This window comes from Prosopis cineraria, unplaced genomic scaffold (genome assembly GCF_029017545.1).
Source record: "Prosopis cineraria cultivar Desert tree isolate PC_DT_omini unplaced genomic scaffold, ASM2901754v1 PC2, whole genome shotgun sequence".
Classification (NCBI taxonomy): Eukaryota; Viridiplantae; Streptophyta; class Magnoliopsida; order Fabales; family Fabaceae; genus Prosopis; species Prosopis cineraria.
In genome coordinates, this window is record NW_026555333.1 from 5667277 (window position 1) to 5687302 (window position 20026).

Consider the following 20026-nt stretch of genomic DNA (forward strand, 5'->3'; position numbering starts at 1 on the left):
GAATCAGCGCCGTCATCAGATTTATCAGATGTATCCTTATTGTCTTTCTCATCATCGTCCTCATTTGCAGATGAAACTCTGAATGACTTTTCAGAGATGATGGCTCACCTTCAAATCAAGCAAGTGCCTTGAGAAAAATCCAAGTCCTTTTGGGCATAGTGTATCATTTTAATCTTTCACATTCCTTTGCTCAGATGAATCCCTTTGTGTAATCTGCAGAAGAGGGCTTTCCAAGTTCTATGAAGGTAAATCCAGAGCCTTCGCATCCCTCTCAGATGTAAAGTGTGTAGAAGATTTAGCAAGGAGGCAGATTCATCAAAGAAAGAGAGCTCAGAACTTCTCACAGCCCCAGGGCAGTCATATCAAAGAAGGCTTGGAAGCGCTATTTAACGTCTCTAGTGTCTAAGTAGAGTTAGTTTCCAGCAGCCCTTATTAGGACTGGTCTTAGTAGTAATTACAGCTAAACGCAGCAAGGCATGTTATCAAATTGCTTGTACTTCTACTTCACGTAACTTTTCCGGAAGAAAGAAAATAGCATTGTCTCACTGAATCCAAATCCTCTCCTCAGAAAAAGATTTCCTTCCTTTTGCCACTCTGCATGTTATAAAATGAGTCGCTGTTATTTAAGTTTTGGAATTCAAGTGGAAAGATGGACAGTGATCAGTGAATAGCAACATCAAGCTGCTTTTGTTATTATTGCTTTTCGGTGGTCTGTTTTTCTTTCTTTTGCGCAAAATCTACAAATACACGTTTACTGATATTTCTGGAATTAACCAAGCTTGATTTTGGGATATGTCTGGGATGAAGACTTCTAATGTTCTATACGAAATCAGTTATTAGGCCAACTTTATGTTTTAATCTAATCCATATTTCCAGTTAATGAGAAAAAGCTACTTGCAGAAAAGAATAATGTAGGATGAATATTTTAAAAAATTGGTTAAATTTTGTGGATAACTAATATACCAAATGTTCAAAAATGTACTTCTGAAAACTAATTCTTAACAAAAATTTTGGACTTCAAGACACAATTTTTAATTTCTTAAAAGAACGTAAAGAAACTCCCATAGCAGAGACATCACAAGTAAAAAGATATCTTCCCTTGTAACAATCAACATAAGATTAGCTGGCTCTGAGTAAATCAAGACAGGGGCCTTACATAATTACCTTGGCATTGAATCTGTAATGTGAATTTGTCTCAAGAGTTAGGTTGACATTGCTTTCTGAAACAATTTTATGATCAAAGAGCAACTATAAGTGTGCAAGAACTTAAGGTACAATAATTGCTCGTAATTAGTGTCTAAGAAGTGAAAAATGAAGGTAAACCCTAACTTAAGCAATGAAGTTGTTCTTAGGGATTCGTGGCGTCTCCGTTCCTTATTTTCCTAGATTTACTGAATTCCAGACAGTAAAATCGAAGCAAGGCTAACAGGCCTTATATGTCAGCCACAAGTTATAGATTATACTTGCCTTTTTTTTTTTTTGGCCTAAATTATACTTGTCATTGACATGCATGACACAACCCTTTCTTCAGCTTTAATTCTTGGAAGAAGGAAAAATATACTGGAAAAATTAATTAGGGGCAACGGCTTTAACCCCTCAATAAATATTCTGCAAAGTTTATCATTCCAGCTTTTCTGCAGCTCAGAATGCATATCTGTAAATAGCATCAGCAACACCATCTTCGTCATTACTCATACCTATTACATTAGCTACTGCTTTTGTCTTTTCTGCTCCATTACTAAGAGCAATGCCAAGAGAAGCTAGCTCAAGCATCTCGATATCATTTTCTCCATCACCAATAGCCATTATCTGCAAATAAGTAATTAGAGGTGGGGAAATGCAATGATGGAAATCAATATAGCTGCATTCTTGTATGAGAGAATTATTGAAACAACGCCTCGAATCTGATCTGCATTATTGTTCAACAATTCTGGAACTAATATTTGTCCTCTCAATGCATGCTCGAAAAACTTTAGAAGATATATGCAATCAAGTCATTGAACACTGAGCTAGAATATAGTTGTGTACTTGTTAAACAGCGAATTAACTAAAATGTTCGCATTTGCCATTTAACATACAAGTTCTTATATGAAATATTAAAGCATACGATGCCGTCAGATACATGAAGAGTGTTATTGTTAGAATTCCCTGGAGTCAAAGACAGTGCAAAAAAGTCACCAATAAAACAAACAAAAATGCAAAAATATATGCAAAAACTATCAGGGGGAAACAAATGCGTGTTACCTCCTTAGCAGTAACCCCCAAATGATCTAAAAGCATTTTTACTCCATTCCCCTTTGAAGTTCCCAAGGGTACAATTTCAAGCATGTCTGGCACAGCTTGAATAACTCTGGCGTGATCAGTTGTTGCCTCTGACCAGTATGGCCGCAATGTGCTAGCCACTCTCTGAGCAGTGTCGAGGAAAATCATTTTCTGCAAAACCAAAAGACTAGCGTTAACGAGAACCCAAAGTGACAAGAATAATAATAAATTAGTTTTTTCACTACAGTTGTGACAGTTCTAGACCTTAGATGGGCTTTCTCGGAAAATGATAACAGTGAAATTCAGTCAAACAGATATACAAAAGATGAACATAACACCTTGTACATGTTATTCAGAGACTGTTTGACTTGAAACAGTTTGGAGAAGAGTCTAGGGAGTATGGAGGCACATGTTTGCTTTTAGTTAGTTTCTAGTGGAAGCTAGTTAGGGAAGATGAATAAAAAGTAAAACAACGGAGGAAAATTCTGGAGAAGGCTTTGGGGAGACGTCTAGAACCTTGTTTCACCACATTTTCTCTTTTATTCTTACCCACTGGCATACCCACCATTTCCACTTATTTTTTGCTAAGGGTTCTGTCTGAGTTCCTTGTAGTACCTTCTTTACTGTTCCTTAAACAAACTGAAGAAATACAAACAACGATAGCAATGAGGTAGGTAATTTTATTTCAGCTTTCTGGAGTTCCAGTAGTGATGTAGGTAATTAATCTTGAATATCATTAGCATCCATAGGAACCCAATTCATAAACTCAAACCAGAAGCAAAATTTTGGCAATGTATACCTGTATGTCAGCAGCAGCCAAGAGATGCTCAGTAGAAGGCATGATCTCTGCCTGCAAAGATGTTTTAAATAAATAGAAGGAAATGACCAAACAGAATGTAAGAAAGAATATACAATGTCGTATTACCTTGGGTTCATGATACACTGTGTGAAGTGAGTCAACCAGTGGGTGATCAAAAAGGGTTAAGCAGCGTCCCTCACAGAATGCAATAAGTGGAACCTTATTTTGCAAAGAGTAAATGCATGCCTGCAATTAAAAACGCATACTTCTTTCCCTTAAAAATGACAACGAATTTCCCACAGAGAAATAAAATGAATATAAATAATTAAATTTTTTAAACTTGTCCGTTATATACCACAACCTATTTATTTATGCATGAGAGATTAAATTAGTTTCCAAGTTTCCATGGATACATGAAAATATCCATTCTTATTTCTCCTTTAGGTGGGAAAGGGGGGAAAAATCAGACTATACACTAAAATTCTTATGGGAGAGGAAAATATAAGCTGGTTCCACGAACGTTGTACAAGAAAATCAGAAATAGATTTGGGGCCCAAGACCACACGCACATAAACACACACAGAAGTGTGGAATACGGAGCTATATAGTGAATAGCTCACACTTACACAAAAAAAAAAAAAAAAATGCAACAGGACAGAGGTCAGCATGATTGATCCAAGAAAATACTTTTTGTCTTTTCTTTTGGGTTAAAAGAAAATACTTGTTCGTACTTTCCAACATGAGCGCAGAAAATGGAAAAATCTCACAAGCATTAAGACCAAAAATCATATAAATTACCTCTCTACAGACATTTGGGTCTAAGTTGCTTCTAAAAATTTCCCGACCCTGTCTGCCATAAACAAGCAGCCCCTGAAATCAAGTGGCCCGTGGAATGCAAGGCTCAGCTTAAAACAAGGAACTTATACAGCAAGCAAAATTATATGCAAGATCAAATTCAAAGATTTCATGCTGCTCAATATCAATATAAAATATATCATTTATAAGTAGCCACACTATTTTACAAGTTATGAACAATATGACTGCTCTCCTCTAAGGTTTCACGCAATCTTTTATTCTTTTAATATTTATCCGCACATTTTATTGGGTTTTGTGTACTCTTTTTTAATTCTTTGAATTTTTTCTGTGCACTTCAGTACAGTTCAAATCCTAAAATATGTGGCAAAAAAAATCTCAAAAAATAAGTATGATCTTCCAAAAAACTTTATTATTATCTATCTCATGAATCATATCCAGGAAATACGTAGTTTACTTAAACAATAAGTCTAATTCTACATTCTTCCAATTATTGATATGCATGCTATCATCAAATAGATTATGCTACCTGACTTTGTAATTCCATGATGCTTTATACCATCACTTCATGTTGGGGGTACATAAACATTTTTTTTCTTCTGTGGAATGAAGGTTGCTCTCCCGTCAAGACTCATATCACTTGGTATTTAAATATAAATAACAGAGATATGCATGTGTAGGTTAGAGCTTAGACCGTCAAGATAACACCTAATTTGGTTACTTGCGATGCTGACCATTGGGATTACAGTCCTGTTATTCAAGAGTTTTTCTAATATGTTTTGCACTTTCAGGCATTTTTACTTCAACCTTTCCTAGTTCTGGTGTTGTTGGACCCTCTGTGAGAAAGGGGCATTAAAACTATCCATATGAACAGTGAACCAGCGAGTAGGAGTTGTTTAATGTAAACACAATAGTTACACAAAGAAGAATGCAAGAATAGCATGAGAGGAGAATATGATATGGGGCAAGAACATAAGCTACAAATAAGTAATGTCTCGCTGAATCAAACTTCATCATGAATATCAAGAGCCCAGAGATGAAATATTAACCTGTAAGAAAACACCAGGGGAAAATTCTGACACAACACCATCTTTTCCCACCAAGTCCACCATCTTAAAAATATCTATAACAGCTGGACGAGCCTGTTTCCAAATGTTCAACACTATATGTCAGATCTTATGTCAGAAAATATATAGGTATCACATTTACTGAGATAGACAGTACTAAAGACAAAGCATTCTGGCCTGTCCAAAAAATAAAAATTAATATGATGCAATGACAATTTTGAGACCATATGAGCTTACTTTTCCAGTAGCTATAACAATTTTCACACCCCTTGACAAGGCTTCTCTTAACGCCTTGGCAGTTGTTGGAGTAATTTGACTTTTGCTGTTCAGCAATGTTCCTTTACATAAATACAGGAGACGATTAATACCTAGGAACAGCAACAAAGAATATATAGAGACTGTGTGTCAGCATGATCTCACCATCCATATCACAGAAGATGTAACTGAACTTCGGTTTATAAAATCTAAGACTGCCTTCTTTCTTCCTGTCTTTTGACAATCCAACTGTAAGATTACGTTCCCACATACTTTGATATATGCAAATGACAATATTTCAATAAATGGTAAGTGTGTAAGACCAATAGATGATACAGCAAGAGGAATACTGCAACAGCCTATCAGCAAAAAGTAAAATTACCATCTGAACTGTGTTGGTGAGAACTCAAATTGGTTTCAGCATCACATGCGCTTTGAATTAGTCCTTTTCCTTTCCAACCAAGACGCTTCAGAAGTAGTTCCTCCTCTCTCTCCATTTCAGCTTCAGCTTCTTCACTTATTTCATGATCAAATCCCAAAAGATGTAGTAGGCCATGAACCTGCATGAAGATGATATTACTCTTTCAATGTTCAATTTACATAAATAAATAAAATCTTAGGGAAACCAGGGTAACAAACCCAAGCTTAAAATTGCCTGAATAGAAGTTTAAAACGTAATTTCTTCTAATGGTTAAATAATAAAATAAGATGCAAATATTGCAATTTATCTTCTCAGCAATATAATTCTTGCAGTGCAGGGTCTTTCCCCTTACTCTGTATTTGGTAGCAAAAACATGCAATTCATTGGTGCCTGTTCCAATTGCTGTAACTTTTCTTTTTTACTTGTATGATTTATAATCAGTTTCTGAAGAGATTTACCATTGGCTAGATGGATGATCTTGCAAAAGATCAACCAAAAGCACCGAAGTTATATCAATAATTTAAATAAAGGAAAAACTTGTGTACTTAGGTTTATATACTTAAAATGCTCGTTTCTAATTAAATCAAGACACGTGGAACCTTTATATATTATTGATTCTATAACAAACTCTTGTTATTATTATTAATATTATCAACACATTAAAATCCACTTATTTTGATTCAATTAAATAGAAGTACATTAAGTATAAAAGGTTAAGTATCCAAGTCTTGCCCTTTAAATAATTTTTTTAAAAAACAAGTGATACCACAAGTGAAGCTGCCGTCACACAAATCTGAATTTAAACAAGCCTGTACGAGAATAAATATAATACCAAAGGGCATAATAAACTCCGGCATTCAGCAGACAATAGTTAGAATATAATCAAACCAACCAAAAGTATGCGTATCTCGTCAAGAAGAGTATGCCCTCTTTCCTCTGCCTGTCTTGCAGCTGTCTCCACGGAAATTACAATATCACCCAACATAAGCTGAAAATAAGGGAATCCATCAACAGCAAAACAAAAGTTTTTTTTTTTTTTTAATTTATCGTAAAACGACATTATATAGCATCAGCTAGAAAAATACGCATTCTTACAATAGGAAGCTTAAGCCCAGGGACATGCTGTGACATTGACAGAACGTCTGTGGCATGATCCTCATCCCTCCATTCTTTATTAAGTTTGCGAATAAATTCGTCATTGCAGAGAAGCACAGATAATTCAACACTTTCGAACCCAGCAACATCAGTTATAGCAGAATCTCTTGTTTTATACCCTGAATCTTTCAAACCATCAAATGCCAACTTCATTGCCATTGGCACGTTTAGACGAAGCATCTCAGCAATTCCCTGCAGTAAGATAAACAAGACAGGAGTGATGAGTTAATGATTCAATGATCATGCAGGAATACAGATAAAGTGGAGCGTGAATTATTAAACAATACTTAATTCATTGCTAACCTCCCAGCTTCTCATTACCATCCTTGCCTTTATCTTTTAATTTTTCAAAGGAAGACTTAAGCCCAAAAGCAAGACGAGTATCTTGCATTAACTCTAAAGCCATAAATCTTAAAAAACGTAAAATTGAGGCGCGGTATACCAAGATTTCATCATCGTCAGGCAAATCTTCTTCAATACAAATATCGACGCTGAGTTCTAACTCCTTCTCTTTATTCTTCGGTGTTCGCTTCCTCGTCTTCCGATACGCCCTCAGCTCAGCGCGAGCTCCCCCAAAAGCACTCGAATGCCTTCCTCCGTTTCGACACAGAACATGGAACCTCCGACCAAAGAGAAAAGATTTTGAAGACAAGGAGACATGTAAACGATTCGAAAAATGAACAAAACCTAAATGCGAAGAGGAATCGATAGAAGCCGCATTGTTCGTGGTTGGACAGATGGGGAGTTGGGTGGCGCCTGTAATAGCACGCGCCATAGAGAAAGCGGCGAATGAAGGTGGCGAATGAAGGGAGCGAAGGATAAGAGAAAGACGAGGAAGCATAGAGAATGCTTCCAGGAAATTGTAGGTGAGAGATGATAAATGTTGGCTTTGCGTTGCGTCGGACAGCGCTTGAGGCTACTGTGACAGTGACCTGAGCCAAAGCAGACGAGAGATGATGCTGCCCACCCCAAGCAGATCAGGAGGTGGCTTCATCCAACCTTCCCCGGGAATTTGGGCTTTTTAATTATGGGAGAATGACAATGAGGGACAAATAAGCAGGGTACTGAACAATTGATACTCATTCAAGGAGCTCCAAGTCACAAAATGACGGTCAATGACCTTGCTCTGTGGGTGTTAACAGGTTCAAATTTGGTTTAATTTTGAGAAAATATCAAATCCAAACAAACTAATTAAGTTTAAACCTTTTATAAGATATTTTTTATAATCACTAATCACTAATATATATTTATATTCACTGATCATTTTTAACTATTAACTATTATTTGTAATGAAAAAATATCTTAAACACAAGAACAATTAATTAATACATTTAACTATTAAAAATTAATATATAGTCTTCAAGCATGAGAACAGTTATAAGTAATATACATTTTGTTAAAATCATGGATGTAATCCATCCGGTAATGATACTGAGAGCCTACCTCACTAATCCTGTTGAATGAAAGATTTTAAAAAGTAGACCAAATTTAGAGTGACCTTTCATAATTATAACCCAGAAAAATTATGACCCCAAAAATGGAAAGGTGTTCTTTGTCTCAACATGAGGACCCATCTGTATGGACTTTTGTTTCCCTACCAAATAAGTATTCCTAGTTGTCATATTTAGGAGTCATGGGAATCAAAAGTGATTTTAGTAACATTATTGTAACTTGTTATTGACCTCCTTCTTGGAAAAGATTATTTGTCAAGCCATCAATTGTTTACACTACTTCTCTAAATATAAGATACTAATTAAGAAGTCTTCATTATTAACCATGTTTTCATGGGGCGGGGGGAGGCAGACTGTGAAATACCTTTTATCTTAACTAATGTACAGAATTGGAGAAAGAGGACTTTAACTTTCTGTTCATTTCTCTAGTACCTTTTGTACATGTCTTTAGTAATTAAATCCCTCAGGATGCAATGAACTTTGTTTTGTTTGAGAATGCATTTGGCCTATTAGTTTTTTTTTCTTGTTATACTTCGTAACTTTATGTTATCGCATTATTGAATCTAGATTAAAATCCTATTATCTCTGAGGAAGAAGTACAAGTTGGATTTATAGCCATTCCTTGTGTGAAATACTTCATATCTGTTGAACCCATTGAACATTTTGATCACATTTGTTGGAGATATTTTTTTTTTCCAAACATCATATATCAAGTAAATGACAGTGGTGATTAGGAGTACACAAGCAATGGACATAGAGAGAGGCTTATAATGAGATTCTACCCTGAAGATTCTTCTTTATATTCTGTCTCTTCAAGAATTTGTAAAGTGGGATGCAGTCATAGGCATTGTATGAGATATCATTACCTTCATACGTCATAACTTCAGTGACCAGATTGAACACGATAACAAATGGATGTTTGTAAGGACTAGCCTGGGAAGGGTTGTACTCTGTGGTAAAATACTTGAAGTAATAACTCCTTCCTTTACCACAATCATGTCTAATTTGAAGAATGCACTTGGGTCGACAATGTAATATCCTCCTTTTTCTAACTCTAATTAACTCAATATCTCAATTAATTAAGAAATTGGATTAACGTAAATAACATGATACCAGGTTGCAAATGGGTGGAAAAGCTGGAATACCAAGTGTTCAAAAACTAAAATCATTTTTAAAGTATTTAAAATAGACAAATCAGAGTTCATAATTATGCAGAAGCTTGGAATCATTTCAAGGAATATTGCAGTTGCTAAGGAAGCAGAAAACAAAACAATTCTGCAGAATTTAGGGCGTGCACCATGACTCATTGAACATGCACTGCGATGCGTTCACCTCTGTGTCATGCACTGCAGCTCGTGACACGATCTGTGATAGCAAATGTTGCTGTCAATTTGATAACTTTTAGGACAACTTCCAATACGCCCCATTCCTCCATTCGATGTCTAATCGACTCGAATTGGGTGTTTATGAAAATTCTTTTTCAAGCTCTAGCTAATGGCTTTAGTCTCATAATCAAATAATTACATAATTAAAATTTGGACACCTTTTTAAAACTTGTACTTTTTCAATCTTTTCCACAAAATTAAGTATCCAACTCATTTACTAAAACCCAAAAGCCATTGATACTATTTAGACCACATGCAATACATTGAAACTCACTCACGCAACGCATCACACCATGTTAAATATTTGTAATTCACATTTCACTACTTAACCCCTTAATCTCAAAAACATACAAGGGTGAGTTTAAACACCTTTTTCATCAAGTAATTCAAAATCAACATATAATATGCCCAACTCTTACTTGTTTTAGTATTTTGACCTTAACATAGCTATCACATTTCATAAACTCACTCCTTAGGGCTTAAAATATACTTAATGTAACAGTCCTCACCCCACCTTCCCGGGGGTCTTTCGAACTGGGCCAGCCCACATCACTACAGTGAAAGCTGGCTTTCCCCAAGGTGATACTTGGGTTATTCCTCACCCTTCCAAAAAGGTCTTTTAAAGCCTCTTCAGACTCGAACCCCCAACATCTATCACCTTAAGGAAGTTGAGGCTTAGTCTGATATCATTGAGTCAACTCCTTTTATATAACAACCCTTACCCTACCCTCCTGGGGGTCTTTTGAACTGGGCCAACCCACATCACTACAGCGAAAGCCGGCTTTTCCTAAGGTAGTTGACTCAATAATACCAGACTTAGCCTCAACTTCCTTAAGATGGTAAAAGTTGGGGATTCGAGTCTAGAGAGGCTCTAAAAGACCTCTTTAGTGGGGTGAGGAATAACTCAAGTACCACCTTAGAGAAATTCAGCTTCCATTGCAGTGATGTAGGTTGGCCTAGTCCGAAAGACCCCCGGGAGGGTGGGGTGAGGGCTGTTACACTTACAACTCACAAAACACATAATGCAAGTAAGAATAAAAAATGGACTACTCCTAGTTGGCAATTTCAATTGTCAAATACATATAATGATTCAAAAATAAAGAGGCTTACGAAATAAGATCACAGTCCTAAAACTCTAGTTGCTTTTCTCTATTCGATCCTCTTGAGTTATTTCTTGTAATATTAAAAATAGTGAGATGAGTATAATCACTCAGTAACTAAAGTCCAACTAACTTATACTAGTGTATATCAATTAATTTAAATGCAAGTGGTAAATATAATCAATTCTCCAAACCATATAAAACATTTAAGAGTATAAATTACATTTCCAAGCATAATAGCACAACACTCGTGAAATAATGCTTTTCAACAAATTTCATATAAGGGAGAGTTTGTCACATAATCAAATGACATATACTTAAAAGTGAATTAAGACTCAATTGATAAGTATCATCATTAGGGTCACAATACAAACAACCATATGCCCTTACTCATTACATGTAATATCACCTCCCTTATGTCTTCCTTATTTATCTAACATAAAATCATATGCTATAACACAATAGGATAGTCTATAATTTAGGACTCTCCTAACCTAAACACTCGTGAGGGGATTACCTGGCCAAGTTTACCCGACTCACTTGTAAAACACAGTTTCCCCCATTTTCTTATACTATAAGGTGTCATATTTTCTAAACTAGCTTCCTTGTTGAACCAGTGGATAGCTAGCTAGGTTTGAGTCTCTCATTAAACTAGTGAAATTGTTCCTCATTGAACAAATAGGACAATAGGTATATAAACAATTCAGGAAAGCCTTCAACTCGAATGGGAGCCCTACCACGTAGATTTAATTCTTCACTCCTCTTTTTAGGCGAACTCCTGCCTCTCAAGATCATGCAATATATATTCATGCAATAACTCACAAATAACATATTTCATAGAACTCCGCACAACCAATTTCACTGAACTCCTACAATATATATACTCATAAAACCTCATTAATGAGAAATCATGGTACTCTCTAAAGACATTTTCATTGAACTCCAACTCAAACAAGTCATTGAACTCTAAATTTATTATAATCATTGTACCTCCTGCATTCACAATAATTAAACTCCATAAATTTCAAAAGCATTAAACTCATATCAACTCAAATCATTTAACTCATAATTCACATCATTGAATTCCTAATTAAACAAATCATTACACTTAATGTGTTCATAATTATTGTACCTCACTCATTGAAAATTACTGAACTCTAAAATTTCAAAATCATTGAACTATGTTAAATCACCACTTCAATAATAGGCTCTTCAAACAAAACAAGCTACATTTACATTATAACAAAATCTCACACAATTTAAATATCAAATATTGATTGATAAATTAATTAACACACAAAAGTACAAAATAGAATTTCTCCAGTTACCTTAAATCTTTGAGAGGTTAAAGGTTTCACCCCTTAAATACTCACTCTTAAAGCTTTCAAGAAGCTTGAATGGTACCAAGAATAGTTACTCTACAAACATTTACAATGCAACTCATCAATATTCACATTTGGGCTAATTTTCACTAATAATTCAACACTTCTTAATGCTCAAGATTTATTCGTGACTCATATAAAAGTACCCATAAGGTTTCTTAGCTTCCTTTAACCCTCATTTGTAATATTCAAAAAATTTTAACTCTGATTTATTAACTTAATGAGGGTAGTCAGTGAGTTAATGAGGTGTGTGGCTAAAGGAGCTTAACTTGGCATAATTGATGTGATTTCAGCCCTAAAAGTGGGTCTAGATTGATAGTGAGCCACCCAGGCAAGGAAAGAAGATGAAAAGGTAAAGAGTTGGGTTCTGTGCCATACGCTGTGGCATGTGGTTAGTCTGTCGTGGCGCATGGACATAATTTAAACATAGTGAGCTCCTCTGTGTCATGTGCCGTGGTAGAGGGTAGCGTGTGCCGCGGCACATGGCCAAAAATTAGATATATCTGATTCGTTTCTGCGTGAAAAGAACAAAAGGAGAAGAGGAAGAAAATGAAGAGCTCATTTTGGCTCTACTAAGGCATGACATTTGGTCCTATTGTTGATAGATTGAAGCTTCCAAACACTCAAGGTAAGATTATGGTGCTTTCTTCTTCCTTTCTCTCCCTTATTTATGATTATTTATGGTAAGGTTTGATTTGGGAGATGGATTTTCAATCTATAAGAGTACAGGTCCGATTCCATTAGTTAAAGTGATATTAATGACAGTGATTTAATGTATTGGAACACCATGTTGATGATTTTAAAAGTGGTTAGTCAATAGGAGCATTTAACATCTGAAAATAGGTATTTATGATATAGTTGGGAGAGGTTAATGTGTATTAATGATGGTTTGAAATGTTATTAATGATAATGTGCATTAATGGAATCTAATGAGCCCATTAAGTATGAATGGATAGTGATTATGAGTTGGTAAAATAGTATATGAGGAGTTTTATATTGATAAAGTTTAAAAAGCCAGATGATGATGATATCCTTATGATATGGTTGTAGAGAGGTTCGTTGTGGCACCATTTAAGTTCGTTGAAGCTTAGGGAAGTTGATATAGTGAGGGGCAAACCTTTGACCTCTCAAAGGTTTGAGGTAATGGGGGGAAACTTAATTTTTACAGTTGTAAAATTAATTATGATTTATGAATAGGGGTGGAGAATTTATGATGAAATATATGTTAAAGTGTAGAGTACTTGTGTTATGAGAGTTCATGTCTTGAGCAAAGATTGTTAAATGCATATTATGTGTGAAATGTACATAATATGATCATTGGCTAGAGTTTGCTTAGGGAGAGGAGTAGATTGGCTGAAATTCACGTAGTATTGGCAATAATTGTTGGAATTAAGAACTAGCCTTAGCATCGATCGTTAAAATCGGGAGGTAACCCTTGTCTCATAGTTGATTTGAGCCTGTCCCACTTGTTCTACGAGGGATTTGAACCTAACTAATCTCCACCAATTCATAAGAAGACTAGATTAGGGGTACGACACCCTATGGTTGTTAGTATTGGAGGAAGCCAAATTACATAAGTGAGTGAGTTAATCCTGGCCCTATAGCTCCTTACAAGTGGAAAGCTGGGTTAGTTTGTGAAGGACGTAGCCACGTGATAGCCACCGGTTTCGTGTCAGAGGTAACAAGAGAATATAAGGTTGGAATATGATCATGTAATAAGTCCAGCCACATAATTGTTAGTTTTGTGGTCCAGCACATGTTAAGGGCACATGGTTGTTATTTTGCGACCCTGAGTTATGTTTTTAAAAATAACATGATATGGTATTTTATGGCAAGCTCGGTCACATAGTTGTTAGTTTTGTGAACTGTGGCCTAATGCTATGTGATATATGAGTTTATGTGCCTAATTGCATCTATTTACAATTAATATGTAACTGTAAAGGTTAAGTAAAACTTGGTTACTGAGTGGTTGTATTCATCCCTCAATTCTGACTATGTTTAAGACCTAACTCATCGGATTTGAGTTGGGAAAAACATACTGAGGCTTAGGATTGGTGGAGTAAATCCTCTATATGCCTCTCTTTTATTATTCACATGTGTATTTGTTAATATAATTGCCAACTAGGATTAATTGTCATGACTAGTGTACTACTTGCATGATTTTATATTTAACTAGTGTATTTTGTGCCTGAGTTAGTGAGTTTTTATTGTGAACTCGTGGATAGGGTTAAAATACTTGTATAAGTAGAAACATATATATTTTTGAGAAATATAAATGAAATGGTTGATTTTGTGCAACTTTCCTCTCCCTTTATGTTTTGTGAAAATTGGGGTTGAGTGGTGATTTTTGTGAAATAAGTGTGTTTGATTGCATGTGGTGCGTTGCATGAGTCTTCCATTGAGTGTGGTCAGAGAGTTGGTATAGGCTATTGGCACGTGTGGTTGAATTGGGACACCCTATTTGGGAAATTTTGTGAAAATGTGTCAAAATGGGTTTTGGTGTTCAACTTTTGATGGAAAATGAATTTGAGTGTGAAACCAGTGCCATTAGTTAGAGTTAGAAGAAAGCTCCGTGTAGACACCAAAACCACCTTAATCAAACGTCGGACAGAGATTTGGGACACGTCGAAAGTCCACTCCCTGTGCTGTCAAATGACAGCACTGATTTGTTAAATTTTATGCAATACGCCACGGCGCATGGCACCTCTCACCGCAGCATATGGCACAAAGAAGACATATCGTGGCACATGAGCTGTAAGCCATGGCACACGTGTCATTTTCTACACAGAAATGGTTTTTAGGTTTTAAAACTCACTTTTTGGGTCCCAATTGGTTTTCAAGCTTCTGCTTTGTTTTTAAAACTCTGATTTGGGGTCCTTAAATTTATGTATTAGGATTTAAAATGGAAAATTAGGATTCCTTTGAATGAGTTTTGAGAAATTTTTCTTTTAAAATCTCGAATAACTATGTTTTGGAGTTAATTTGTGGTTTAATCTCATGGAGGTTACATCATTAACATTATTAAACTCTTTAATAGTCATTAATAAAAACACATTGTTCCAACCAATACATTAATGAGGAACTTTGGGTATTTAAGACTCCCCAACTACCAAGTATCATAACTCCATAAATATTTAGTTTCATTAGTCAATCTAGTCTCATTAACTTTATTTAAGTCAATAAATTCGGACTCATAACTCATATAGACCAAAAATTATCATTATCAACTAAACTCTAACTTCTACCACTAAGAAAATGAAAGAAGAGAGAAAGATTTAGGTGTAAAAAGCTTACATTTGATGTTTATGAGCTCTAAAATATTCCCAATACTTACATTCTCTAAGCCTTAGCACTACTCTCTCGCTACTCTCTTGTATTTCTTTGTTCTTCCTCTGTTTACTACTTCATTTCGTGAACTCATGATGGCAAAAATATGACCATGTGCTGTGGCAAAAGCACAATGCATCGCGGTGTTGTGGCACAAAAAGCACCCCCAAGCATGTTGCCACACATGCATCATGGCAAATTATCCATAAGCTGCGACACGTGATATAGAACCTTCATTTTTAGAATTTCTTCTTCTTTCATTTTTGGGTGACCCGATTCTCCTTTAACCTGTGTTTAGGGCTAAAATTGAAACCAAACATGCCCATTTAGCCTCTCTGGACACATACCTCGTAAAACAAACTTAATTAATCTAATTGAGCTTAATTAATTTGATTTCAAAATCAAGGATTTTACAAACAACCTTAGCTCGAATTTTGTTATACTAAATGTTTGGTACATGGTCAAACAGAAATATGGAACAAATTAACAAATCATCTTAAATATAAGGCACTTAAAGTCTCTTTACAAAGACAATTCGAGTAGGGGAACTATGAATCAAATACTTTCATGAACAATATTGTGATCCTACTTCTCTGTCCATTAAAATATAGTTAATCATTGCAATTTCTTTAGGATTCAGGTGTTGCTTATACTTGTAAACACTTGTTTATGACTTAAAAGTGCTTGTTCAAATATTTTTAAAATCCAAGGTCAGCACTTATCTTCATTAAAAGTATTTATAGGAGGAGGTAATTTTGCTGTTATGAGATACAAGGGGGATAAATAATCTTAGGTCCCAATTTATGCTTAAAGTTTGTGAATCAATTGCTTTTCTTTATTTTTTAGTCTTAATTTAGTTTGCAAAATCATCTTCACCTAATTATGTTTTGACTCATCTTGATTGAATTCACTGAGTCTTTTATTTAATTGTTATTTTTAGACAAATCTATGTGGGAATGAACTTCACTTTTATTATATTAATTGCCATGACCGATGCACTCGTAGAGCACAATGGTCTCAAACTCTCAACTATATCAATAAAGATAAAGAATGAGATGCTTTCTAGATTCTTGATATTTGTTTTTCCTCTTCATATTATGCTATTAAATTCAATGTAAATTTTTGTTGGTTTTTACTAAATTTGCGAGTGATCCAATTTTCACAAAAAATTAGACTCTATAGCAAATTGTTAATATAAAAAATAAATTATATGTTAACATATTTACATAAAGTAGTATATTTTATATACCTTATTTTGTTTAACATATTCTTTTTTTATTTTAAAATCTTGTTGACTACTTGGTTTAATCAATATCATATGTTGAATATGTCATCAAGTGAAAAATTATCCTACTAATAGATCTGATATAGGATGGAAACATGAAATGGATATTGATGGGAATGGTAAAAAAAGTAAAGTAAACTATTGTGGCAAAATTATTAGTGGAGGTATTTATAAATTTAAACACCACTTAGTTGGCACTAAAATAAATGCTAAAGGTTGTGTCAATGTTTCAAATGATGTTAGGAAAATAATGTTAACACACACACACACACACATGAAGCCAAATGTAAAGCATCTAAGAGGGAAAAAAACAATATGTTGATGTTGGCATAAAAGATCAATACACAGGCACAAGTTGAATCTCGAGAAAAGGAAAAGGGGATTATGAATTTATTGAAAAGTAGTTCAAAAAATAATAGCAAGAATATGGGCAACACTCAATCAATTATTAACCAAATGTTTAAGAGAAACTTGAGGGAAGAAGCTTGTCAACAAATAGCTAGATTTGTTTTTTTCCATAAGTGCCATTCCTTTTAATTGTGCAAAAAATCCATAGCTTATAAAGATGCGTGAGATTATAGGAAAATATGGCCTTAAGCTTAAACCTCCTTTTTAATCATGAGATTAGAGAAAAGTACTTAAATTTAGAAGTTAAAAACACTAATGCTATGTTGGATTAGTTTAGGAGTGAATGAACAACAACAGGTTGTTCCATCATGTCTGATGGATGGATTGAAAAAAAAAGCATTCAATTTATAATTTATTAGCCAATAGTGCCAAAAGAATTGTATTTTTTTATATTCATTGAATACTTCTTATATTTTTATGGCAACTGACAGAGTTTTTGACATGCTTGATGAAGTTATAGAAAAAGTGAGAGAAAAGTGTAGTATTAATAATAACAAATAATGGTACAAATTACCAGGCAATTAGACAAAAATTAATGGCGAAGAGAGAACACTTGTATTGGGCATTAGGGCTGTGCAAAAAAACCTCAAACCCGATCTGTTTGGTCCGACCCGGTATGACCCGGTCCGACCCGGTCCTGAAAAATTCAACCCGAACAAAAGACTGGATTGAACGGGTTAGACTGCACATATAGGTCAGACCAGACTAGAGACTGCTCTTTCAGACCAATCAGTCTGGCCCAGTCCAGGTTATTTTTTAATATTAAATATTAAATAATTATATTATTTACAAAAAAAAAGATGTTACTTAGTTGAGCCCAGTAACAGTACCCTCACACCTCACGTGCATGCTTCAGACTCGATCTCTGAACTCTGAAGTCTGATAGCCTCATTTGTCATTTCTCCATTTCTCCATATCGCATGAAAATATGATTACAGGGTAATTTAAACAAAAATAAAATACAAGAGATAAAAAAATGAAAATCTTACATTTATAATTAACACAAATCTCTAACTAGCTCTTTGACACTTGCAAGAATAAAAAAAAACAATAGTAATATTTACAGGTATTGAATAGTATGACACCTTTTTTGTACTTCATATAATATGCGAGAAAGATGATTATTTATACTTTAAAAAACTGAAAGAAACATAATTAATCTCATAACAAGGATCATGTGTAATTAAATAGTGCTTACTTTGAAACTCAAACGGTAGTAAGCTTATGATATTGATACAAGTGAATAAGAAAGGGGATATGAGGGCATTTTTCTTTTTGGAGAGAGTTGGATTCAAGAAACTGGACTGGTCCAGTAACCCAGTGGACCAAGTCCAACCCGGTCCAGGTCCCGGGTCCAACAAGACTAGACCAGTCTTTAGACTAAAAATTCTAACCCGGTCTCCATTTAGACTAGACTTCGGGTTGACATCCAACTCAGTCCAGTCCGATATTTATGCAGCCCTATTGGGCACCATGCGTAGCTCACTGTATCAACTTGATGTTAGAGGACCTTGATAAAAAACTTACATTACATCAAGAAACCATAAGCAAGAGTAGAAGAATTACAACATATATTTATAATAGAACAGTGCTCACTGGTCTTTTAAAAAAATTCGCAAATGGTTGATACTTTATTAGACCAACTACAACTTCATTTGCCACAACATATTTGACAATAACATGTCTTGTTAAAAATAAAGTAGCGTTGATAAATTTGTTTAGTCATATGAAATGGAATGATAGCAAATTTTCATCCACCAAAAAAGGAAAAAAAGTAGCTAGAAGTGCTTTGGATAATGGTTTGTAGAAGAACAATGTAATATGTCTTAAGGTTTTTTCTCCTCTTGTTAAAGTTCTTCGCTCGTGGACTCAAATGAGAAGCTGGCTATATGATTCATATATGAAGCAATGGAAAGTGTAAGATAGAAGATTAAAGAGAATTTTAACAATGTTAAAAAGAGGTAAGTAGTAAATTGAAATATTTAATTCTCGTGCTTAACTTTATAAATGCAATTTTATATCATAAGTTTTCTTTTTATGATTTTTTTGTAGTTATAAGCAACTTTTGAACATAATTGATAAGAGGTGAGAAACTCAATTGCATAGGCCTTTCCATGTAGCTCCATACTATTTCAATCCTCATTTTCACTATAACCCTGATTTCAAATTTAATTATTGGGTTAAAGAAATATTGTATAGTTGTTTCTCAATAGTGGTTGAAGTTTCAAAAGAGAGAAATAAGATCGAGTATTAATTAAATGACTTCCATTATACAAGAGCCATGTTTGGACGTGATAGTGCACATGCTTTAAGAACAAAAATGCCTTCGAAGAATGGTGGGATTCTTATGGAGATGGTTGCCCTGAACTTAAAAAAATTGCAATTCACATTCTCAGTTTATGTTGTAGCTCTTCAAGATGTGAAAGTAATTGGAGTGCTTTTGAGACGTAGGTTATAAATTTAAAAATATCATTTATGTTGTTATAATATTAGAATATTGGTGAAGTTATTTGTTTGTTTTTTTTTTTTGCATATTCACATTAAAAAAAGAAATCGCTTGCATACAAAAAGATGAATGATTTAGCATTTGTGATGTGCAATTTGAAATTAAAAAGAAAGGATAATAGAAGATCTTATGTCTATGACTTTGATGATATTCATTCAAACGATAGATGGATAATAAAAGGGAGAATAAATAAAGATATTTAGCACATGGAGAAGGGTGATGAGGTTTTGCAATCAATTGGAAATCATGAGAATATTAATAATTCTATGCACGAGCCGTTGATAGAGTTTGATGATCATATTAGAGTTGATTTAAATGTTGACTTAAACATTAATAGTCATAATCACAATGTTGGTGATATAGATGGAGATGATGATGTTGATAAAGAATTTGAAGATGATGGAGAAGAT

At 34.5% G+C, this 20026-nt stretch overlaps 1 protein-coding gene across 3 annotated transcripts; it reads right to left on the reverse strand.

Annotated features, from left to right (window-relative positions):
• Positions 1-1152: 1152 nt before the first annotated feature.
• On the reverse strand, positions 1153-7791 carry LOC129303162 (endoribonuclease YBEY, chloroplastic). Of its 3 annotated transcripts, none has more exons than XM_054942271.1 (12): positions 7215-7791; positions 6713-6964; positions 6510-6605; positions 5579-5756; positions 5362-5445; positions 5179-5279; positions 4924-5016; positions 3860-3931; positions 3188-3307; positions 3062-3112; positions 2245-2433; positions 1153-1809 (listed from the first exon to the last, which is right to left on the reverse strand). In XM_054942271.1, the coding sequence occupies exons 1-12, from the start codon at positions 7611-7613 to the stop codon at positions 1642-1644; spliced, it is 1803 nt and encodes a 600-aa protein (XP_054798246.1). In that variant the 5' UTR covers positions 7614-7791; the 3' UTR covers positions 1153-1641. The 3 variants fall into 3 exon arrangements, with proteins under 3 accessions (XP_054798246.1, XP_054798247.1, XP_054798248.1); XM_054942272.1 differs by having other exon boundaries at positions 5362-5430; positions 7215-7790; XM_054942273.1 differs by lacking the exon at positions 5362-5445 and having other exon boundaries at positions 5179-5309.
• Positions 7792-20026: the final 12235 nt, after the last annotated feature.

What these genes read in the sequence shown, in the direction of transcription:
- LOC129303162 (XM_054942271.1), bottom strand. Translation starts at nt 7,613, where the DNA reads ATGCTTCCTCGTCTTTCTCTTATCCTTCGCTCCCTTCATTCGCCACCT. An exon ending in CTGACGATGATGAAATCTTG is followed by an intron (nt 6,965 to 7,214) that starts GTATACCGCGCC and finishes ATCTTACTGCAG; the next exon opens with GGAATTGCTGAGATGCTTCG. An exon ending in CATCTTCTGTGATATGGATG is followed by an intron (nt 5,280 to 5,361) that starts GTGAGATCATGC and finishes ATTTATGTAAAG; the next exon opens with GAACATTGCTGAACAGCAAA.